The following is a 27,014-nucleotide window of genomic DNA, read 5'->3' on the forward strand; positions in this document are numbered from 1 at the left end:
CAAGAAAAACTTCTCCATATTGTGAATGAAAGCTCCAAAATTTCTGTTACTTTTCTTCTCTATAGGTTTTCCTCCTCTTATTCTCCCCAAAGAATCCCCAAAATTATGCTGAAAGACGCCTATTTATATCCCACAAAGGTTAAAGTTTTATTTTTCTTAATTTTATTTGGTTTTGGACTCTTAACCCTATTTTTTTACCTAAAAACGGATGACAATTTATTAACTTCCTTAACTGTGCCTCAGCATTGTGCTGTGGCATGGTAGCTACTAGAAAAAGTGTGTCGTGGCACAATAGCTACTGGCTAGAGTGTGCCGCAGCACTGTGCTGCGGCACAGTAATCTCTTCTTCTTTATGCATCATTCTACTATTCTTCAGAGATGGTGATTTTTGAACTCGATAACGATGCAATTTGGAGAAGTGGTAAACATATGAAATGTAGCTCTTTGAATCAGCTTTCCAAAAGTCAAAGAATCGTTTTAATCTGAGTTCTATAGATCAAGATATTCTCAAAAGACCGAGGCATGCTCAAGCTGGAACGTAATCTAAAATCTTCTCTTTACTTCAACTTCCATAACTTCCTCAATTCAACTCCGATTCTTGATCCGTTTGTTTCCACTCATCACTCATTCCGTTGCCGACATGATTCTTTATCCGAACATAACATTTAAGCACTAGTAGCCTGAAAAACACTCAAAAACATCCATGATCCCGTAAAAGAAAATTATGAAAATATTTAGCAACTTTACCAAATTAAGCCCAATTTCCCACAATTAATCCCCATAAACCACTTACTAAATATGTATTTTCAAGCTCTTATATCTCTAAATCATCATAAAATGCCCCCATTATAATTTCATAAATAAATAAAATCCCAAAATTTGATGGCTTCTACTCAGCTGTGTGTAGTTGCGAGGTTGCGTGATTGCTATAGAGAGAGGAGGTATTTGAGGCGGCGGCTTGGTGGAGAGGTAAGCAGAATGGGTTTTGGGTGACAAAGAGCTGGTGAGGGAGGCAGCTAGGCATAATGGATTATGTCGGCGAAGAAAATATAACCAAGAAAAATGGGAAAGGAAAAGAGAAAGGGAAAAGCTACATTGACCCAAAAAGAGGGAAGAATAGAATATTGCGTTTGGTTTATTATTTTTGATAGGATTTTAGGGATAGTATTAGATAATTGAATATGGGAGTATTACGAGGTAAAATTTAAAAATTTATAAAAAAATCCTATAAGTTTGCTAATTTAATAAATACCCCAATATGTAAAATGACAAAAATACGCCCATCACCTGTAGTGTCAGATTCCGGCCACTACCGTCAGAATCTGGTCAGAAAATCGCATTACGACACAGACCGATCGGATATGTGTCGTAACGCTTCTTTATGGCCTTTTTCGGCTAGATCCACCACGGATTTGATCGAAAAATGCCAGATCTAGGGCCTGCCGTGGCCGTCGACGGCCGAAAAAGGCCAAAACGACGGCCATCCAAAGATATGGCTGTTTTTTTTTGTCAACGATGGCCAAGATTTGGCCGTCGTTGACCTCAATGACGGCCATTTCTTTGGCCGTGCGTCGTTGACCTCAACGACGACCATTTCTTTGGCCGTCGTTCACGGTCAGATCTGGTCGGAAAAGGTCAGATCGGTAAACTTCCGACCATTTATGGTCATCAGGTAGGCCGTTGTACAGATTCTGGCTACCACCGACAGTAGTTGTCGGAATCTGGCAAGTATAGGTCGCGGGGGTGTTTTTGATAATTTTTAAACTTTTTTTTCAGGGTGTATTTGATGAAATTAATAACCTTTTGGGGTCTAAAAGTAATTAAAAAAATAGGATAATATTTCTGGAATAATGTGCCAAACATTATTTGGAGAATAGGATTGGAAATAGGGATAAAAATAATAAGCCAAAAAGGCCAAAATGACGCCATCCAAAGATATGGCCGTCGTTGACCTCAATGACGGCCATTTCTTTGGTCGTGCGTCGTTGACCTCAACGACGACCATTTCTTTGGCCGTCGTTCACAACCAGATCTGGCCTTTTCCGGCCAGAGATCTGACTGGAAAAGGCCAGATCGATGAACTTCCGACCATTTATGGTCGTCAGGTAGGCCGTTGTACAGATTCCGGCTACCACCGATGGTAGTTGTCGGAATCTGGCAAGTATAGGTCGCGAGGTATTTTTGATAATTTTTAAATTTTTTTTCAGGGTGTATTTGATGAAATTAATAACCTTATGGGGTCTAAAAGTAATTAAAAAATAGGATAATATTTCTGGAATAATGTGCCAAATATTATTTGGAGAACAGGATTGGAAATAGAGATAAAAATAAAAAGCCAAACATGGCCTTCATCTTCACAAAAAAAAAAAAAAAAAATATCATTGTATTTAACGAAAATTTTTAACAGGAAAATATTGTTTGACTAGTAAAGTTGTATTTTGAAACTTTTTTGGGTAAGAAAGTGTCATTAGACCATTATTTAGGTGGAAGAAGGTCATTTACTCTTTATTGTTGTTGTAGATTTTCGCAAGTGTACGAAATTATGCAAAAGTATAAAAATACGGATATCGAATCCAAGGAAATTACTATTATCAATTACCAATTAAACTATCCTATTACTATTTGATCAATCTAAATTGTATCAAGGAAAATCTAAACTAAATTAATAATTGACTTTAAAAAGAGAACTGAACAGAGGACAATTAAAATAAATCTTTGGGTTAAGACAAGATGACTAGACCTAAGGCATATATTTCACACCAACTCTTATTCATATGTATCGATCACTTATGCTAATTTTATTAAGCTCTTCTTACAGGTCAAACTCCATAAATTTCCAATAAATTTCTTTCGAACAATTATCGAATTAACTCCTAATTACTAACCCGAATTATATCTAATCAGATTTAAGCAATTGAAGATCATTACACTCTATGGAGTTTACCAAAACCTGACAAGTCACGGTAACCTATCTCTAGCGTTCGCTCAACCTATGGTTTCACTATCGTAGACCAACTAAGTATCATCTATCGATCAAAACCTAGTTCTTTAGTTCATTTAATTCAAGGGCCTTTAAGAGTCAAAAGTATTAGGAATAATAGTAAAACTTAGGAAGAATTCTTAATAAAAATTAACAAGCATAAATCAATACATAATCAAGAGATTGGGCTACATCTTAGTCCTAGAGAATAAATTTAGTTCATAATAAACATGAAAGAAACAATCATCTTTATTAAAACAATCATCACGAGTTTAAAAAAAAGAAACAAGAAAAACTTCTCCATATTGTGAATCAAAGCTCTAAAATTTATGTTACTTTTCTTCTCTACAGGTTTTCCTCCTCTTATTCTCCTCAAAGAATTCTCAAAATAATGCTAAAAGACTCATATTTATATCCCACAAGGGTTAGAGTTTTATTTTCCTTAATTCTATTTGGTTTTGGACTCTTAACCTTATTTTCCTACCTAAAAACGGATGACAATTTCTTAACTTCCTTGACTGTGCCCCGACATTTTGCTACGGCATGGTAGCTACTGGAAAAAGTGTGCCGCAGCACAGTAGCTACTGGCCAAAGTGTGCAGCGGCACAGTAATCTCTTCTTCTTCCAGCATCATTCCACTATTCTTCAGAGATAGTGATTTTTGAACTCTATAACGATACAATTTGGGGAAGTGGAAAACATATGAAATGTAGTCCTTTGAATCAGCTTTCCAAAAGTCAAAGAACTGTCTTAATCCGAGTTCTACAGATCAAGATATTATCAAAAGACCGAGGCATGCTCAAGCTGAAACGTAATCTAAAATCTTCTCTTTACTTCAACTTCCATAACTTTTTTAATTTAACTCCGATTGTTGATCCGTTTGTTTCCACTCGTCACTCATTCCATTGCTGACATGATTCTTCATTCAAGCATAATATTTAAGCACTAGTAGCCTGAAAAACACTCAAAAACACCCGTGATCCTGTAAAAGAAAATTATGAAAATATTAAGCAACTTTACCAAATTAAGTATAATTTCCCACAATTAATCCCCATAAACCACTTACTAAATTTGTATTTTCAAGCTCTTATCAATTGTATCTCTAAATCATCATAAGATGCCCCCATTATAATTTCATAAATAAATAAAATCCCAAAATTTGATGGCTTCTAGTGATGCCACCTTTCCAAATATACACCATAAATTTGGATCAAGAGTTCATTAATAATGCATTGAAATTCATTAATAATGCATTGAAATTTTTTCTATGAGGGGTCATTGGTCCATCCCTAAACCATTAATATTATTTATTCAACTTTATCCTTTACTTTTACTTTAAACAATTTTAGCAAGCTCTGAATTAATATCACAGGATAAATTGAGTTTTTCTGATAGTGTTTTGGTCCAACATGGACAAAAGTCATCAAAATATACCCACATACACCGATGCCATTCACCATAATTAGGTATACAAACGACTTCTGAGGGAAACTCCATCGACATCATTGCATATCTCTATTACTATGTAAACTGTGTGTCATAATACAACACATATGATGGTTGCTAAATCAAAATTATGCGGTCAATCCCTGGAAAAAGGATTCACCTCATATGTCATTCTATTTTAGGTTAACTTTATTTAAAAGCTTGTTATTATAACAATATATAACTTGATTTTTTTTACCCAAATTAGGGGATCTATTTTTTAAGTTTCTTTCATATCTTAAACAAGCAATTGTACGCAGAAAAAACACAAAAAGCAATATAAAAACAATGGGCGTAATGAACGTAAAATCTGTGTCTAACATCTAAACCACTATAAAAATATTTTGTTGCTTGAGTTATTGATTCATTTATTGATGCCGCATCAGATAACAAGTTTCATACTATCTCCTACTTGGATTTAATCATGGGTCATATTTATTTCTTCATTGTGCAAATTATATATGTATTAAATCGCCCATTTTTTATTTTTTTCTGAAAAGTTGATATTGATTATTTATTATGCATGAGCTAGATGTGTGAATGTGATACACATTAATTAAGATGAATAAATTGAAGTGATTTATGGGTTTTCAAGTACCAAAATACATAAAGTTGGAGCAGAAAATTCAGTAAATTCGTAGCGTATACATCAAATCCTGGACATTAAATGCAGAGTATTAAATTATATTTAGAGGTGATGCATTTGACCTTTATCCATAATAGTGGTTTTTTCTTTTAAGCTTCCATGAACTACTTTCATCTCTGCCTATTATCCAAAGTTATACCCACCGACTACCTACCTAGTTAATTTATAGTTAAAATTTACTATTGAAATAGTTAAAAATAATAAGTAAAAACAAGAATTTCTGAGTAAATCATGTACTTTTGCCCCTTACAGGAAATCAAATTTGAAATTGTCGGTTGAAGACATGCACAATTCCCTTAGTTTGCCTTTACCGCTGCGCTATTTATGGGTGGATAGATGCCGCAATATTTGAAATAGCGAGAGATGAATATTTATTAATGGGATGGTTTGTTTGTTTTACGTAGTGGACTTTTTACTTTGACATTTATAGTATAAACATTTATTACATTACATATGCGTATTAAATTTCAGATAAGATACCAGTCGAGTCTACCATTGATGAACAAACTATGTACAAAAAGTTGCAGTTGCAGACTTTCAGTAACCCTAACTCCATTATTATTCATCCAGTTTTATCAACACGAAGGTACTATATATGTATATTGTATCTATCTAACTAACTCCCCATACATTACATCCATATTATTGTTTCACAAAATTTTCTATATTTGTTTAGCAAAACTCAAGTTCAAAACTGAAACCCTTGCTGGAGTTTTTGTCGAGCTGTACCAATGTAGAAAACATGAAACAATAGCATTTAGCCATGAAGGTACCTCAGATTTTGTGGAAGCAAATCACAAAACTCATCCTAGTTTGTTTTTAATTCTTACAATCTTTTACAATTCTTTTAAAATATGAATCTTGTTTGACAATTTTTTTANCGTATGATGGTTGCTAAATCAAAATTATGCGGTCAATCGCTAGAACGTGGATTAACGTCATGTATCATTATATTTTAGATTAACTTTATTTAAAAGCTTGTTATTGTAACAATATATAAATTGATTTTTTTACCCAAATTAGGGGATCTACTTTTTAAGTTTCTTTCATATCTTACACAGGCCGCAATTGTACGCAGAAAAAACACAAAAAGCAATATAAAAACAATGGACGAAAGATCGGCGTCTAACATTTAAACTACCATAAAAATCTTTTGTTGCTTGAGTTATTGATTTATTCATTGATGCTGCTGCATCAGATAACAAGTTTCATACCATCTCTTACTTAAATTTAATCATGCGTCATATTTATTTCTCCTTTGTGCAAATCATATATATTTATTAAATCGCCCTTTTTTTTTTTTTTCCTGAAAAGTTGATATTGATTATTTATTATGCATGAGCCAGATGTGTGAACCTGATACACATTAATTAAGATGAATAAATTGAAGTGATTTATGGGTTTTCAAGTACCAAAATACATAAAGTTGGAGCAGAAAATTCAGTAGATTCGTAGCGTATAAATTAAATCCTGTGGACATTAAATGCAAAGTATTAAATTATATTTATAGGTGATGCGTTTGACCTTTATCCATAATAGTGGTTTTTTCTTTTAAGCTTCCATGAACTACTTTCATCTCTGCCTATTATCCAAAGTTATACCCACCGACTAACTACCTAGTTAATTTATAGTTAAAATTTACTATTGAAATAGTTAAAAATAATAAGTAAAAACAAGAATTTCTGAGTAAATCATGTACTTTTGCCCCTTACAGGAAATCAAATTTGAAATTGTCGGTTGAAGACATGCACAATTCTCTTAGTTTGCCTTTACCGCTGAGCTATTTATGGGTGGATAGATGCCGCAATATTTGAAATAGCGAGAGATGAATATTTATTAATGGGATGGTTTGTTTGTTTTACGTAGTGGACTTTTTACTTTGACATTTATAGTATAAACATTTATTACATTACATATGCGTATTAAATTTCAGATAAGATACCAGTCGAGTCTACCATTGATGAACAAACTATGTACAAAAAGTTGCAGTTGCAGACTTTCAGTAACCCTAACTCCATTATTATTCATCCAGTTTTATCAACACGAAGGTACTATATATGTATATTGTATCTATCTAACTAACTCCCCATACATTACATCCATATTATTCTTTGACAAAATTTTCTATATTTGTTTAGCAAAACTCAAGTTCAAAACTGAAACCCTTGCTGGAGTTTTTGTCGAACTGTACCAACGTAGAAAACATGAAACAATAGCATTTAGCCATGAAGGTACCTCAGACTTTGTGGAAGCAAATCACAAACCTCATCCTAGTTTGTTTTTAATTCTTACAATCGTTTACAATTCTTTTAAAATATGAATCTTGTTTGACAATTTTTTTTAACCCACCAAGGTTGGATTCCTACATGGGACTGTGTATGACTTCAATCTACAGTCTTAGGTTCGATTTCTCGCATGGGTGTAAAAGTAGTATTTTAACTCGTGATTTACCCGGGGAGCCGCCTCCGCACGACAGTGGATTGCAACGGACTAGCTTCCCCTGAGGAATAGTCAAGGTAAGTGCAAACTGGCCTAACACCTCATTTAACCCCAAAAAAAAAAAAAATCAATTTTTTTAGGGTTTTCTTTTTATAATCCAAAAATCTCTCATATTTATTTCATAAGTCCTAGTTTGAAACTGGGTTTAAACTCTTGCTGACCTTAATCTTCTTTAGAAAATAGAAAACGATAATGTTTTGGTCATCTAGACAATGCCCATGAAAATACTTAAACCTCAGACTTTATGGAACCAAACAAAAGACCAGATAATTTGGCTAAACCCTTGTGAGTATATTTTTAGGATTTTCTACTATTATAAATTGAGAGTTTAAATTTAAAAAAAAAAGGTAAATATTTGTATATGAGTTATGAGAGTTACTTACGGATGAAATGAACATGCATGCTTAAATGGGAAGAGAGAGACAGAGAGAGGAAGAGAGGTTCATTGAATAAGAACAGCTGGGCGCAGTCGAGGTAATTTAAGACCCATGTGAGGAGCATTATCCTGAGAAATAAATGTCCGACCATGTAAAGAAAAAATGATCCATAAAAAGAGAAGAGAAAGAAGAAGAAGAAAATATACAGATGGATTGTACATGTTGTCTTCTTGTGTGTTTTTGAGTGGACAAAATTTCACCATTGCATTTGACTATAGAGTATAGATCCACCATTTTCAAACACAGCTGGCTTCCTCATCCTCGTCATTTAATAAGAAAATTATACAGTCCAAATCTTTTTGTTATTTTCTCACCCAGATCGATTGACTTCAAATATTCCTCTACTTTCCATGTGGTGGTTATTATTTCTGTTCTCTTCTTCTTTTCCATCTAACAATCAAATTATCACCAGAAATTGCACCTTGTTTCTGGGCGTTCTCACATTAATCTCTACCCCATTAGACTAGAGATATTATAGCTCTCTTCTATTTGGATCATTTTATGCACCCTTTACCTATTTAATAATAAGTGTATATTTATCATTAACTATTGAAATCTTACATTTGTTTCAATAAACATCAGATAATTCGCTGGGATAATATCATATCATAAACTGAACAACTACTATATACTAAAGAGACTTCCACTGATATCAGACATGGTGTCTGTGTATACAGTTTCTCCATTGAAGCAATGGTGTGTTGCAGTCTTTTGATCTTTCCCTCGATGCAGCTCAAAACGTGCCACAGTAAAGAAACATAACGCGAAGTCTCATTTTCACGTTGGTATAGCATTGTAGAAAGATGGTAACAAAGGTATAGACGGTTCAGTATTTTCGTCGGAATTATAGTGGTGTATAGTAAAACTTTCACCTTGTTTGGCAGCAATTTTTCCTATACATGTAGCTAGCTTGCTATTTCTTCATTGTTGTAATTTTTTCAACTGGGTTAATTAATTAAGAAAATGGCAGCTAGGCATCAATGGTTCTAAATTTTAATAAAGATAAGGGGTAAACCAATCCCTGGGTGGTCGAATGGTTCAATAAGAACTTTTAGGTATATTACTCAAGAGATTCTGATTTTGAATCCCTCTTCAGTTGCTAATAAGGATAGTCATTATAACTCTTATCCGATCGATAGTTCTAAGATTTCCTAGAATTAGTTGAAATACACGTAAACTAACTCAAACACCTTCAATCATTAAAAAAAAAAAAAAAAAAAAAAAAAAGGGTATCCCTATGATAAATGCCAAAATTAAAATAATAATAGTAGAAGCGACATTTCAGTAATGGGGTGTCTTATCACCTTAGCGTATGTCAAATAATAAATATAATTTTGACCCACCTAGCCAATTTATAGACGTAACTATATCAATATGCATTATGTACTGCAATATGACCCACCTTGGTATATTTTCTTGCATCTAAATAGAAACTTTCTACCATTTTTCCATGAACAATTATATGAATTAAGACTCCATATTTCCATGAAACAATTAATGGTTTTCACAACCACCTACTATTGTCCTCCATAAGAGACTGTCAGTGTCTTGATCCTTAAATTTCCATAGTATTTAACAAGAAGAATCAAACTTAGGTAGCCCCTGCCCAATTACTTTATAATTATAGGATTATTATCCATCCTTACATTAATTAAACTAAAATTTTAATTATATTCTCAATCGAGCGCAGTGTTACCTCAAAACTATATGATTTAAGAGTTTATAATATCTCAAGGACAATGTATATTTAACCACAATTTTTGCGCTTATAATACATCTTTATAACGATGTTTCATTGGACGATAATGATATTTTAAAAACATACGTTAAAATCAGAAAAATTGATGTTTTTCAATGACGAAAGAGACGTTATCGAAAAATCAGTAATAATCCAATAACATTATACATCTTATATATAATATTTCCCTCTCAAAACAAAAATTGTAATTAAATTATTTGAATATCTACAGATAGTTGTATTATCTTTGCATGCTTAATTACTATGAATTCCCTAATGATATGTTAAAGAAACTATTAAGAAAAGAATAGAGCCATTGGTGATGGTTCTGGAACTTGTATAATTTATATAAATACCACAATAATTCTTGACCATTTGGAAAATGTTTATGGATTTTATTATAAGCTGGACACATGGAAGATCTGCAAGCTATTCATTTATATATATATATATATAAAGCAACCTTTTTGTTGGACCCATAAATAATTCTCCAAGTTTTATTTATTTATTTATTTTATCATTTCTTATTCAAAACGTGACTGCACCTCGTCACCTTCATTAACTCCTTCCACAGTAATTAATTAATTAATAAATTATCGTAAACAAATCACATTTCACAATCAGTGGTTCTGATTTATACATATATGTGTTAATTAATAATATACATCAATTAGCATAAGCATAACCATAAACAGAATTCTAGTTGCATGCAAATAAAATTAATTAATTGCATGAAATATATAATGTTTCCTAGGGGTGAGCGGTTCCGGGTACCCTGCACTTTTCCGGGGAACCGGAACCGGAACCGCACAGTACAGGTTCCCAAAAAAAGGAACCGGAACTGGAACCGCACAGTACAGGTTCTTCAATTCAAGGAACCGGAACCTAAAATGCAGGTTCCGGTTCCTTTCCAGGGTACCCTGTAAAAAATCAATTACCCCCTATTAGTTTAAAAAATAACAAAAACACCTTATAAGTTTACAAATACACCCCTAACAAATTTTCGTTATTCATTCATTTGTGTCCAATGTAACTCATAATCTGTATCTCTAGCAACTTTTGAATTCAACCAATTCATCACAATTCACATAACTCGTCAATCAAAACCAAAACACAAACAATTATTCATCACAATTCACATAAATAACTTCACCAAAATCATTTAAACAAATAACAATTCTTAATACTAATTACTAACATTGCCTTTGCCAGGGTCTATTTTAATTTAATAATTATTATGTTTATAATTTATTAATTTAATGTTATAATTGGTTAATTGGGTATTTATAATATACCAAATATAATTTAGTAAATAATATTAGAAACAGTAATGTTATAATTAAATAAGTGATCATACTACAATGTAAATTGTAATGTTATAATTAATTAAGTGATCATACTACAATGTAAATTGTAATGTTATATTAATTAAGTAATATATTATTTAATTATAATGTATATTATAATTAATTAAATTGTTAATCATTTAATTAAGTATTATAATATTGTTTATAATAGAATTTTATAATTAATTAATAATCATACCATAAATTTATAATATAATGTTTATAATTAATAAAATTATAATAATTCTTAAATATTGTGCAAATTAGTAAATTACTAATGTTTAAATATAATGTCATAATCATTATAATCATTTAATTATGTAATGTTATATTAATTATATGATCATACTATAATAGTATAAGTAATGTTATAATGAATTAAGTAATCATACTACAAATCTATAATTTAATATTATAATTAATTAAATTTCAAATCATTTAATTAATATACTAATTTTTATAATGGAATGTTATAATTGATTAAGTAATCATATTCAATTATAAAATAATGTAAATTAATTAAATTTTTAATCGTTTATTAAGTAATGTAATGTATAGTAAATTACTAATGTTTATAATGTATGTTATAAATTCATACTAATTAAGTAATTATGTATCATTTAACTATAATGCTATAATTAAGTAAGTGATTATAATATATGTAATATAATAATATTATAATTTAATTGAGTAATTATTAACTATAATGTAATGCTAATTAATGTTTATAAGGTAATGTTATAATTAATTAAATTTCTTATCATTTAATTAAGTATTGTGCTAATGTTTATGTAGTAATTAGTAATTACTAATATTTAAAATATAATATCATAACTCATAATCAATTAAGTATTATTTAATTATGTAATGTTATATTAATTAATGATCTATCTATAATAGTATATGTAATGTTATAATGAATTAAGTACATACTACAAATCTATAATTTAATATTTAATTAATTAAATTTCAAATCATTTAATTAATATACTAATGTTTATAATGGATGTTTAATTGATTAAGTAATCATATTACAAATATATAAAGTAATGTTATAATTAATTATTTTTTAATCTTTTAATTAAGTAATGTATAGTATAGTAGATTACTAATGTTTATAATGTAATATTATAAATTCATAACTATTAAGTAATTATGTAATCATTTAACTATATATTGCTATAATTAAGTAAGTGATCATAATATAATGTAATATAATAATATTATAATTTAATTGAGTAATTATTTAACATAATGTAATGCTTAATTAATGTTTATAGGTAATGTTATAATTAATTAAATTTCTTATCATTTAATTAAGTATTGTGCTAATGTTTATGTAGTAAATTAGTAATTACTAATGTTTAATATAATATCATAACTCATAATCAATTAAGTAATTATTTAATTATGTAATGTTATATTATTTATGATCATACTAAAATAGTATAATTGTGTTATATGATAAGTAATCATATTACAAATCTATATTTGATATATAATTAATTAAATTTCAAATCATTTAATTAATATACTAATGTTTATAATGGAATGTTAAAATTGATTAAGTAATCATATTACAAATAATATAAGTAATGTTATAATTAATTAAATTTTTAATCGTTTAATAAGTAATGTAATAGTATAGTAAATTACTAATGTTTATAATGTAATGTTATAAATTCATAACTAATTAAGTATTATATATCATTAACTATATAATCTATAATTAAGTAAGTCTATAATATAATGTATATAATAAATTTATATTTAATTGAGTATTATTTAACTATAATGTAATGCTAATTAATGTTTATAATGAAATTTTTATATAATGTTATAATTAATTAAATTTCTTATTATTCAATTAAGTATGTGCTAATGTTTTATATAGTAAATTAGTATACTAATGTTTAAAATATAATATCATAACTCTAATCAATTAAGTAATTATTTAATTATGTAATGTTATATAATTATATGATCTATTATAATAGTATAATGTAATGTATAAATGATTAAATAATTATACTATAAATCTATATTTAATATTTAATTAATTAATTTCAAATCATTTGATTAATGTACTATGTTTTAATAGAATGTTATATGATTAAGTAATTATATTATAATATATAGGTAATGTATAATTATTAAATTTTTAATCGTTTATTAAGTATGTAAAAATTAGTAAATTAGTAAATTACAATGTTTTAATGTAATGTTATAAATTCATAACTAATTATGTAATTATGTAATCATTTAACTATGTAATGCTATATTAAGTAAGTGATCAAATATATATTAATATAATAAATTATAATTTAATTGAGTAATTATTTAACTATAATGTATATTAATTATGTTTATAATGAATGTTTATGTAATGTTATATTAATAATTTCTTATCATTATAAGTATTGTGCTAATGTTTATGTAGCAATTGTAATTACTAATGTTTAAAACATAATATCATAACCTCATCATTAAGTAATTATTTAATTATGTAATGTTATATATTATTAATCATACTATATGTAATGTATAGTGAATTAACTATTAAATAATCATACTATAAATTTAATGTATATTATAATTAATTAAATTTTTAATCATTTAATTAAGTTTGCACTAATGTTTATAATAAAGTCAATTAATTAAGTAGTAATCAATTATGTAATGCTAATAATTATACTATAAATCAATTAGTAATGTTATAAAATTTAATTAATTAAGTAATCATTTAACTAATTAATGTTATAATTGATTAAGTATGATATTTAACTAGTAATTAAATTTATTAATGTTCATCAATTTATCATATATAATTAATTAATTACTATTTATTATAGATATACTTAGAACTTGATATGAAGTAAATAACTAAATATATATTACTCAATCAAATATACTATTTTATTCAAAATAATTCTTTTAATAACATTAAAAATGTAACACTTTAATTGGATCATATTCCAATATTCACTTAATTGATCAAAACTTTAATATTAATGTATTATAATATTTAAAGCTTTTAATATGGTGTAATTTATATGTAATAAGTATAATTGTATTCGTAATTATTTAATTAGGTATTCTAAAAATTAACTTTTTCTATTTTAAATATTTTTATATGTAAAATAATAGAAACTCCCCCATTTTTACTTTCACAAATATTTCATTATAGTTCAGGTTCCAAATAGTTCAAACAGTTCCAAAAACAGGTTCCAATATTTCCAAAAAGGTTCCAAACAGGTTTCACAACGGTTCAAAACAGTTCCAAAACAGGTTCCAAAACGGTTCCAAACAGGTTCCAAACAGGTTCCAAACAGGTTCCAAACAGGGTACCCCCTACAGATTCCAAACAGGGTACCCTTTTTACAGGTTCCGGTTCCGGTTCCGGTTCCTCCGGGGTAAGAACCGGAACCAGAACCGCACAGTACGGTTCCAAAAATTGGAACCGGAACCTACCCGCACGTGCAGGTTTTGGGTAGGTTCCGGTTCCGGTTCCGGTTCTTACCCCCGGTTCCGGTTCTACTCGCTACCCGTGCTCACCCCTATTGTTTCCACAGCAACCCACAGCCGCGGCCCCCAGACAATCATGGAAGAAGGTACTGCCTTTGCATTCAGCGAGGAACCAATCTGGAACTACAGGTTGAATCCTGCACAACCCTTTGGTTCGTCCTTGCTATTAGGCTACCCATGAGTAGGTATAAATACATAGACTGCGTTTGTTTACATTTGGGAATACTACTTTTAGTATTCCCAAAAAAGTTAAACAGTAAAATACCCAAATTCAGATTTTTGGGAATACTACTCCCAAAATTATTCAACTTTTTTTAAACCCTTTAAATTTGATAATTAAATTAAATACCCCTAAATATTTTTTTTAAATTCAAAAAAACACCCATAATCCACATTACCAGATTCCAGCCACCACCACCGGAAAATGGCCGAAATCTGGTAGAATGGCGCACTACCGGCTGAATCGGCCGGCAGTGCGCCGATCTAGCCTTTTCCGGCCAGATCCACGTGGATCTGGCCGAAAAGGCCAGATCTAAGGCCTAACACTCGGTCACGACGGCCAACAAACGGTCGTCGTTGACCATCAACGACGACCGTTTGTTGGCCGTCGTTGAGACAAATACGGCCAGATCTGGCCGTTGACGGCCAATCTGACCGTAGATCTGGCCTTTTCCGGCCAGATCCACCGTGGATCTGGCCGGAAAAGGCCATAGCGACGCATACCGGCAAGATCCAACCCGGTCATGCGCCCATACGGCGACTCCGGCCACCTCCGGTGGTGGTCGCCGGCTGGGGGTGTTTGAGGGTGGGTTAGGGGTATTTTTGTTAACTTTTAATGTTTTATTATAGGGGGTATTTTGTAAAAAAACAAACATAAAGGAGATTTTATTAATTTATAAATTTTACCTCGTAATACCCGCCCAATTCAACTTTTTTTAACTTTTTTCAAAAAACTTTTCCCAAAACCCCCAAATTTTGAACCAAACGCAGCCATAATGTTATACATTAGGTTAATATTATAAATAATTTTAGAGCCTATTTGGTTGGGTTTATCAATTGATCGAAAAGCTTATAAAAAAGTTATCAATACTTTTAATTTTTTTTTTTATTATATTGTTTTATTGTATTCCAAAAGTGTTTATAGAATTTTAAATAAATTATTTTACAGCTTCCAATAAATTTGAGCTTCTTTTTTCATAAACTATGTTTCAGTTTATTTAAAGTGTTGAAATTAAAAAAAAAAAATCGTTATTCTATTTTATAAATTTGACTTGATCGTGTTCTTATCTATTAAAACTCTTTTAGTGAATTAATACTCAAAAACTCTTTATATTTTCTTAACAAAATAACTAACAAAGTTTTTTTTTTTTTAAATTATACTTTTAATAAATTCTACTCTAATTAACTTTTCTTTTATTAATTTTTCTCGAATGACCTGTATCAAATAGACCCTTAACCTCTAATGACTTAAGGGAAAACCTAAACCTAAAGGTGTCATGTTGTCATTAAAAAAAAAAAAAATTAAGTACATATAAATTTCTTTTCTCAAATGAAACTTGATGAATTAAGTAGCTAGGTGTACAAATATATTGTTTGAAATGAAACTTCTTGTCAAAATCAGTGTTCATGGATAGGCCCATGCACTAATTAATAAGAGTCAAAATCAAATATATCTTAATCTACCAAAGATATATAATCACATCTCACAATCCAACACATTTATTAGTATTTGGAGGGTCATGTTGTTGTATTATAGACCACCGAACAGTGTCACTATGATCGTGATTTATTAATACAAAATTTGCCAAATTAATGTATAGGGACCTAGTAAGAGATAATGATGGATATACTTTTTTGTTGTTTTTTTGGATGGTTGTCTATAAGACACATCTTAGGCTTTGTTTGGTATAATATTTATAAATTATTTTCTGTGTTTCATAATGGTAAAAATTAAGAAACTTGTTCAAAGGTATCTGATTTGAAAATACGTACAAATTAAGCTATTTCTTGTTGAAGTTAGTATTTGATTTTCACGTTAAAAGTTTCAGACTTTTGTATCTAAAAAATTATATATGTATATAAAATATCAAGATAAAGATGAATATGAAGTTTGCGGGTGTGCGAAAGAGATAGAAAGAGGGACCATACTGAGCAAGGCATAGAAGAGAAATAAATTGAAGTGGCGAGGAACCCTACTGAGGAAGGCATCGAAGAGAAGAGAATTATGCTGTGAGCAAATAAGCTGTCACAATCTTCATTTCTTTGGTCCAGAGTAATATTAATAATAATAAATAATAATAATTTCTACCGACTTTGGTATATAAACTATATCCTTATAATAATATGAAAGAGAAGAATCGGCATGGGAAATCCCCCAGTGGTGCATGTAGTAATACTAATATATAACCTTCTTTTATTGGTTTTTTTATTTTATTTTCGACAATTAATCCATCCCCTTCTGCTCCAATTGGTGTACAGTAACAGTGGTATGGTCTTTGAAAATTCAAAACAAGAGTCATAAATGTGTTTTGCTGACAAGATATGTGTATAATGTAAAGTTGTAATCCATGAAAATTAATAATATATTTTTTTATTAATTATTAATTGAGAGCAGAGTGTGACATGAAACCAACAGCAATAAAGTCTGTCATAAATACATCTTTACACAAAATATAAAGCCTTAATAAATACAAAAGAAAAATAAATACTCCCATATATAATTAATTTATATCTTCTAAGATTGGACCGTTTTGAATTTAATGAGATGAGACCTCGAAGATAAACTTATAGAAACAAAATCATCTATTGTTGCATAAATTAATTAATTTCATCCAATGCAATATATATATATAACGTTACAATTAATATTACAACAATTGCACACTCCAAATTTAATATATTGTCTAAACTAATCAGGAAGCAATAACAATTAATTTAAAACTTGATATTCATGATGTTCTTGACACAAACATTTAATTAAAATTTCCCAATTGCTATGATCTAATAATAATTTTTTTCCACAATGGAGGAAAGAATTAATTACGGAGGAGTCTTGAACTCTTGATGAAATTAATATCAGAACAGAGGCGAGTTAGATGGAGAAGAATTCACCAAATTCAGAATGCTGTTCCAATAATTCTTGTTATCTTGGTAATAGTCACTGCCACTATCACTTCCACCACCGCTACCGCAACCGCTACCGCCACCGCTATTCTCGGAATCTTTGCAACTGTCCGAGAGAGCCCGGCCGCCGTCGTCCATGGAATCATTAAGCAGAAGATTGGTGAAATTCTCCTCCATGTTAGAAGTACTACTACCAAGTTGAATTTGAGTGACACTGTTTGTCCTTAAAGACTCGGGAGTCCATGGATTCTCCATTGAAATTGTCATGTCATGAAGACTTGAGGTGAAAGACAAGGAATTTTCAATGCCCTCTTTATATTTCCAGTCTTGTACTTGATCACCTTCTTCTTTAATGATTCCTCCACTCTGATGATGATGATGAGACGATCCCGAAGAGCCAACGAACTCGATCATATTGATCGAATTCACTCCAATCCCAGTGGTTGTAGCAGTACCACTCATCACTGGCGCCCCCGCCGCCACATTATTGTTGTTATTATTATTATTATTAGTCTCGGAGAAACTAAGCGTCGAAGTCGGAGACTCCAAGTCGCCGCCATGACCGATTGTAGTAGGAGCAGCTGCAGTATAAGCTGCGGTTTTGTTCATAAACGGAGCTGAAGTCGAAGAGGAAGAGTGAAAAGAATGTGAACGGAGTTTTGACTCGCGAACGAGCCTCGCTTCAGCTTCGAGGCGCGCGCTTTCCCACTGCGCCATGTGGCTCAAATTGGCTGCATTCTTGGATTGACCGTCGCTCGAGAGTAGAGCGTCGTTTTTTGGCTTGTGGGTGACGGGATCTATCCCCATTTTGGCTAGTCTTTTCTTGAGATGGGTGTTCCAGTAATTTTTGATCTCGTTATCAGTTCTCTTTGGTAAGTGAGTGGCTATAGCCGACCACCTGAAGAAGACAAGAAAACGAAAAAATATAATAAAGATAAAAAAAAACCCTAGAAATTTTCAATGTCCTTTGTTAAGAATCAAAAGACAAAAACAGTGGACAAGAAGAGAGAATTTTGTTTTGAACCTGTTGCCTAAGAGGGCATGGAGTTGAATGATGGTTTGTTCTTCTTGTAAACTGAATTTTCCTCGCTTGATATCAGGGCGAAGATAATTAGTCCATCGAAGGCGGCAACTCTTTCCACATCTTTGAAGCCCTGTAAATAAACAAATAATTAATGAGATTATACTATTATGAAGATAAAGGAAATGATGATTTAGAGTTTGATTAATGAGTCCATGATCGATCACCTGCTTTAGCGGGGAGGGCACGCCAGCTGCCATGGCCGTGTTCTTCAATGTAAGCTAAGAGTTTTTGATCTTCTTCAGGAGTCCATGGACCCTTCTTTAAGCCGACTTTGTCACAGCAGGGTGACCGACCCATTTGCGGTTTGGGTTAAAGATGAAGATGAACCCAGTAACGGAGGTTGAAGTGGAAGTTGAAGTGTTTTGTTTTGATATCTGTGATCAATATGAAACTGGTAGTGGTTATGGAGAAAGAAGGTGAAAGAGAAACGATTGTGTTTATAAACAACGAGATGGGCAGAGACAATAGAGTCCAAAAAAATAAAATGGGAATCATAATAAATAATTCAATTATTTGATCTGAGTATAGGTTAAATTTACATTAATACACAAGTACCTTTAATTTAATTTTTCTTCAACCTAAAAGGAAAAAAAAAAAAATAGGACCCTATAGGAAAATTATCATCAAATGTTTTCCTTCTAAAAATTTTAATTTAATATTATATTATAGGAAAAACCTTCTTCTTCTTTCATATTTATCCAGGGGATCGATGTTCAAGTTCTAACATAAGATACATATTAAAATAGAAAATTTTGCAAACTCTCATACCGACACATGGGTAACCAAACGGTAAGGACAAACCAAGGGGACCGTATATGGCTTCCGTCCATAGTCTTAGGTGATTCATATTCTCACTGGGTATAAAGATAGTATTTTTTCTTATGATTTACCTGAGAGGCCGCGACGACGATGGATTGGTATGAGATGACTTCCCTAAGGTTTAGTGGAGGTGTCTCACATTTAATTTGAATATGTTGACTAATAATTTTGCTTGACCTAAGAGCTCTCAATTGTTGACTCGAAGAAAAAAAATTAAACTGAAGATCAATTATAAATCTAGGCAGACCTAATATTCAAGCATGTTTTTGGATCAAATTACACATCAGCTGGATTTTGACTTGTGGGCAATCTACTTAATGAGAGTAAATTAAAGTTTCATGACTAGTAATTAATTAACTTTCCTTTCGGCGAATTAATGATAATAATAATAGTAATAAATATTTATTATTAGCTGACAAGCAATTAATTAATTTTCCCCTTTTTCATTTGTTATAATTATTTTTCAGATGAGGGATCAAAGGGAATAATGCTAATGGCTTGTACTATATTTAGTTATATATTCTGTAATTGTTATTTTTTTTTTTAAAAAAAAAAACAACCCATGAGGGGAATTTATGTATGCAATAAGTGAATAAACAATGATAATAAAATAACGAGTGACAAACATTAATAGCTGGGCAACATGTGAAATTTCTCAAACTTTCATGGTAAATTAAATGATCAAAATATTTAGTATATATATAGTTTCTTTTCAATGATTAATTGATGTCACATCCTTATGATACAAGATTATGATGTCTGTTGATGTAAAAAAATGTACCAAGAGAGAAATCATTGAAAATGTGTCATCGTGAAGTTATGAAGATATGAAAGAAAACATCAGCTATCTTAGGGTGATCGAGTAGTTTGATAGAGACTCTTGGGTGTATTATTCAAGAGGGTCTGAGTTCAAGTTCCTCATCGGTTGCTAATAAGGGTAGCCACTAAAACTCTTACTCGACCGATAGTTTCAGGACCCCAAGAGATTAGTTAAGGTACGTGTAAGCTAACTTGAGCAGATTTCTTGGTGTTATGAAACTCAATTTAATTTCTCAAAATCAAAATATAAACTATATGTGAAATGAAATGAACCGCACGGATAACTTTTTTATGCTGGTACATAAAGCTCTTTATAATTTAATTTTAATAAATGTCTTATGCATATACATAAATATATATTGGTCCCAACTCCCAATCCAAAAGTATCACATTTAATCGAGGTAGCCAGCTAGTTAATTAGCTGGTAAAATACTACAAGTCTAAAATTGTAAAAGAAATTATAATTAAAACCCTAAACCTAAAAGGCATTGTGTTTATAATTAGCTACATATTTAATTATTAGAGGCCATTTTAATTTCCTAATATAACTATATTTTACATAGTCTTTGACTCTTTTTAGAATAAAAAATACATCACTAAGAAAAGAAACCTTACATTAAATTCACTTAATCTTAATTAATTAAAATAAATTATATATATTCTAATTATCCAAACTCTCTTTTAATCAAATTTTCTTTTCTTGGATTCAAATAAAGTCATCAATAAATTCTAAAAAAAATAAAAAGAAAAAATTCATCATCAAGAATGTGGGGTTGATCAAACTTACCCTGCCAAGAAAGGGTGACACTTAATGGTGGTGATTGTGACCTTATAATATAAGCTAATTGTCGAATTTTTTTTGTTTAAAAATATGTAATTAATAAGGGGCAACTTAGTGATTAAGCTTAGGGTCCAAGAACAAGAGAGATTTATTGAGGTGGGCTCTTAGCTTTTGTAAAGGTATCTTCACTCTTCATTAATTTCTAGCATGAAAAGACAAAGAAAAGGGTCCCATTTATTAAAAGTAAAATAAAATAAACGAATGAAGCACCAAAAAAATAAAAAATAAAAAAATAATAAAAAAATTAATATTTAATAAGGAAACTCAAATAGCTAGTGGGTGTAATTGGCAAGGACAATGGAGGGGACACGCACCTTAAATTCTTCTTCATCACTTGATAGCTCCACCCTTGTGCATGGTCCAACATTGTCTTAATGCACTATTAAATGACCTCCTATCACACTTGGTGATCGTCTATTCGTCCACCTAATTGTCAATTACTTACCGGAGAAATTAGTGTATTCGTAAGATGTGAATATTTAGGGGTTTGTTTAGTTTATTATTTTGGATAGGATTCTGAAAATAGTATTAGATAGTTGAGTTGAGTGATTATTACGAGGTAAAATTTAAAAATTAATAAAAAAACCCTATAAGTTTGCTAATTTAAATAAATACCCCAATATATAAAATTTTTATAAAATAACAAAAACACCCCCACTCACATACAGTGCCAGATTCCTGCCACCCCCGTCAGAATCTAGTCGGAATCTAGTGTTACGACGTAGACCAGTCGGATCTGGCCGATCGTGCATCGATCTAGCCAGAAAAGGCCAGATCGACGGCCGCAAAAGGTTAGATCGGCGAATTACCGGCCATTTCTAGTCGTTTGTACACTGTTGTAACATATTCCGGCTACCACCGACGGTGGTTGCTGGAATCTAGCAACTATGGGTGGGTAGAGGTGTTTTTGTTAATTTTTAAACTTTTTTCTGGGGGTGTTTAATTAAATTAATAAACTTAAGGGGTCTAAAAGCAATTAAATATAATATAATAGTATTTCCTAAATAATGAAACAAACAGTTATTTTGATAATAGGACTGGGAATAGGGTATGAAATAAAGAACCAAACGGACTTTATGTTTAGGTTTAATTTTGAAATCGAACCCAACAACAATAATGAGATAAGAACATCTAATTGTTTGATAGGAAATGCATGTTTTGAATAAACTAAAAATCCAAGATGATGACACTTTTGGGAGAAACCTCAAATTGAGGACTTGTATAGAGAAACCCCACTCTATCCAAGCATGCATGAGGGCTCAAGCCATCATATTAGTAAGCAACTAAGTCACGAGAGTGCTAATCATGTCGATATCCAAATCAATTGACAATGCATTAACATTGATAGCTTATATTTAATTCACAACAACATATTTCAATTAAAGTAATAAAGAGAGATCAAATAAACAATATTTATTGTTTTCATAAGAGTTTTATGTGCTTGAGAAACTGAAGTTGCAAGTAGATTTTAATTAATCTAGAGGTGTTAAAATTATATCCTATCTGTTATATCACATTTGATGGAGAGTTTTGATCCTTCTCTTTAAGCTAAGGAGACAAGTACTTATTATTAGGAACCTAACACAAGGAGATAGTACAACAATTATTTAAATCCTTGAAGACTTTTCATAGTTTTTTCTTTTTTTCGGTTATGTTATTGGATCGATAAATATAATAATTCGAGATTTTAATTTAATAGTGTGACTTCCAAATTAATATCCACCACAAAACTCGTACATGTAAAGCTTCATACATTACAACCAAAAACGTTTATTTTCGAGGGCTAACTCATGGAATGGACCCTATTAGTTAAATTGTTAATCTTACATCCAAATATCCATTAAATTCATGCAATGGACCATATTCATTAAAAACACTTCCAAAACATCATGTATGATACCTATCACGTCATTCATTTGTCATAGTTCTCCAATGAAATATATATGCGTTGGAATATCTCAAATCTGCATTGTAAGACATCAACAACGATGCCTAGAAAGAAAAATAATGCAAAGTCATCGAACAATGCTTCATCGTATTGACTTCAGTTTGACACAAACCATGCTCGTTCGTAGCTAAGAAGTTATAAAACCCTAATCTCCAAGAAACTAGTTAATTATATGCTAATATTTGATGCAACAAAATAACTTTAAATGATTTTTCCTAAATTAATTTTGTGGGTTGTTGATACATCCCCCATTGGCTATATCACTATAGATGGAGAAATTGTGTCAACTTCATACATAGAACTGTTTTAATAGGACAATGATCATATCACAAACCTGTAATTTGTCACCAATCAATTTAATTTAACAACTATAAGAAATTAAGAATCGACAACTTCATCATCTTAATAAATTAAAAGTTTGTTCAAGGAAAAATAACTATGGTTTCACATTATGAATATCTACCAACATTTTACACTTGCATTAATTAAAGATATATATGGCCAAGATTTTCAAAAGGTTTTATGCATTTTAATATCGCTTTGATTGGATTTATCTACAAGCTAAAAAAAATTTAGGGTGCATTTGGTTTATTATTTTGGATAGGATTTTGGGGATAGTATTGGATAGTTGGATAGGGTTATGATTACGAGAATAGGATTTGTTGAATATATGTTTGGTAGAGTATTTTGACCTTGATATTTGTGTTGAATATTTGATTAATATACTTTTTTTATAAATGATTTATTAATATAATATTTTGTTGTATTTTGTTAAAATAATGTATTATTATATATATAACTTATCAAGTTACATTTTAATAATACTAAATATTTTATTGGTAATTTTGTCACCCGTGGATATTAAAAAACAAAAACTCATATTATGAAACACAAATGCAGTGAAGAAAACTGAGAAAATGAAATACAAATGCAATGAAGAAAACTGAGAAAATGAAAAACAAATGAGAGAGAATAAAAGCTGCTAACTGTAATGGTCAGTGAAGAAAAACTGAGAAAATTAAAGCTGCAAACTGTAACGGTCAAAAGCTGTCAGGATCAAATTTTCAAAGTGCTATTGTCTGAATAATAAGCCAAACACTATTGGGAAAATCTGTTTGAGAATACAAATAAAAATAATAAGCCAAACAGGCCCTTAGATGTTTTAAAAAAAAAAAAAAAAAGGTTTGTATCTTTTAGTTACAACTCATAAAGAGATTATAAGAAATTTGGACAAATCGAGAATCAAGATTTTTCGTAAACTCGTTTTGAAATGTCAAATATATCTCTTCATTATTTAAGAAATTCGACTTGATTAGTGAACACATTATTTACTTTTCCATAACTAAATAATTAAAAGAATTTTCATATAAAAGTTTTATTTTTGTAAATTCTACTCTAATAAACTATACTTCGAATAAATAGTACACAACAAAGACTTTGTATTGAGCTCAAATATTTTAGAAGATAATTAAGCTCATTTTTAATTAAGATAACAGAAGTGATTTTAAACCCTACATAATTGATTAATATCCTCCACTTTTATTTTATTTTATTTTATTTTTGAAAAGTTTAGCCTTAATAAAAACTACTAGAAAGAACATTAAAACTTCTAAAAACACTTAAATGTGTAATTAGTAATAGGGGATATTAATCAATTAAAGTGGGAAAGTGTTGTAAACAAAAGCCCTAACTAAGTTTGAAATTGAGGAAAATGGGTGCAAATAAAAACCCTAATTAAGCCTAATTAAGTAGGGTTATTTTTTGTATTAAATCAGGTTTAAAGATTTTTTTTTTTTTCCAAATATAATAAAGATGTGTTTAGTAAGGGAAGATATGATCAATCTAATAAGGTCTAAAAATCATTTATCTAGTTTATATAATTAACTGAACAAAGTCAGGCCCAAAGTTTAGGCCCAAAAAACCTCAGCAAATTTAGGTACAAGTAGGAAGGGGCCTAACCTAATTTCTTACATAAGCTTTAACTAACTTTCAAAATGTTGGTTTAAATTCCTACAAAACTAGACACTTCACAATCTCAGATCTATTCAAACCCTTAACCTTTTCTTGTTTCAATCAAACACATACCTCACTTACATGTCATCATCTCAATTCTCATCATTCAATTCTCTATCATCCCATTTCATGATCATGCATCCATGTGAGAAATGTCAATTACTATAACATCATGGGATCACGACGTTTTTGTCTTAATAATTAGCTTAAACTTTTGGGTTAATTTGTTTCCTATAATACTAGTTGAAGGTTAGATGTCGATATAGGTTTGTTGGAGTTCCGTAATCTCGACACCTTGACCTAATCTTAGTTGATCATGAAAGTCTGGACATCCTGCACGATTATCACGTCAAATTGTCGATGATGACGTTTTATTCATTGAATATTAACAATATTGTTTTGCTGCAATAATAACATTTGTTTTTCATGTTTCCAATATTGTTTTTCGCAATACCAACTTAATAATTCAACGTCATAGTCAGGTATTCTTGTGTTGATTATACCTCCTTTCTGGTTAGTTTCTCTGTCACTTCAAATGGATTTTAGCCCATTAGGCATCAAAGTTTGCTGATGCTATTTTTCCAATCTCATTACATCAAACAAAAATTTCATAATTGATTTCCATCTATTTTTGGTCACATTCTCTCAACTTATTCTCCTTTCAATTCACATCTTAATTTTATTACTTTCTACCTTCAATTAGCAATCGTCATACCACCTAAATTTGGAAGAATTTTAATTTTATTCCATATGCTTTTTTTAAATCAATTATTCTCTTCCATTTTGGCCTGATGACAAACCCTTTAGTCATTCGAGTTAGTTATACATATGGGATCCTGTGTTTGAGTCGCAAGAGAAGTATCTATCACATTTGTGCAATTATCTTATTCCATTGGGCTTGTATAATGTTATGTAGCCCTGGTTTCTACCTTAAAAAAAAAAAAAAAAAAAAAAAATCCAACTTAAGGATATAACAATTCTCTAAATACCCTTTGAATAAAGTAGATAAACAATTTAAAATTAAATAATTTTAATCAATAATACTAACTTTGAAACCTGAATTATGGGAAGGTTCACCATTTATTGTAGGGAAGAAAGAGAGAGAAGGGTTCACTGAATTTTGCATGAAAAACAATCTAGAAATGCAATTAAAGCAATAAAGCAAGTAAAATTATAATAAATTTGATTCCACAAAATGGTTAGCTAAAAATAGAAATGCAAGTACATCACTTTACTCTCCAAATCCTTGTAGTAAATTGAAGAAAGACATGAAAGCCTCCATCTACCTTTTCTAAACAAAGGAGCTTTTGGTCCTACAACCAAACAAAGGTACTTCTTTTAGGTTTCTTTATGTAAGAAGAAGGCAAATATAAGACCAACCTATGTTCCTTATTCATAGTGGCATGTGTACTTAAAATCCTAAGACAATTTTACGTCCTCTAACTATCAATAATTTCATGTGTACATAGTCAGGATCCTGATTCAGATGTTTATGTGTCAATATCACGTCAATTTGTGCATTTAGTTTGTACATAAATCCCCATATGAGATAAGAGATAAATATGTTATTATCTTATAATTGATATGGTATTGACACATAAACAATCATATTAGTTAACAGGGGTGAAGTTATGTTCAAAGTTGGGGTAGAACAAAATGTTTTAAATTTTGTATAGAAAATTATAACTTAATTCCTACAAATTCAAATTTC

General features: G+C 30.3%; 1 protein-coding gene across 1 annotated transcript; it reads right to left on the bottom strand.

Moving 5' to 3' along the window:
• Positions 1-17,579: 17,579 nt before the first annotated feature.
• Positions 17,580-19,280, bottom strand: LOC116112164 (transcription factor MYB16-like). The gene is made up of 3 exons (XM_031398339.1): positions 19,028-19,280; positions 18,804-18,933; positions 17,580-18,677 (listed from the first exon to the last, which is right to left on the bottom strand). Exons 1-3 carry the CDS (start codon positions 19,158-19,160, stop codon positions 17,732-17,734), a joined length of 1,209 nt encoding a protein of 402 aa, XP_031254199.1. The 5' UTR covers positions 19,161-19,280; the 3' UTR covers positions 17,580-17,731.
• Between the last annotated feature and the right edge of the window lie 7,734 nt (positions 19,281-27,014).

Source organism: Pistacia vera, unplaced genomic scaffold, assembly GCF_008641045.1.
Source record: "Pistacia vera cultivar Batoury unplaced genomic scaffold, PisVer_v2 Contig656, whole genome shotgun sequence".
NCBI lineage: Eukaryota > Viridiplantae > Streptophyta > Magnoliopsida > Sapindales > Anacardiaceae > Pistacia > Pistacia vera.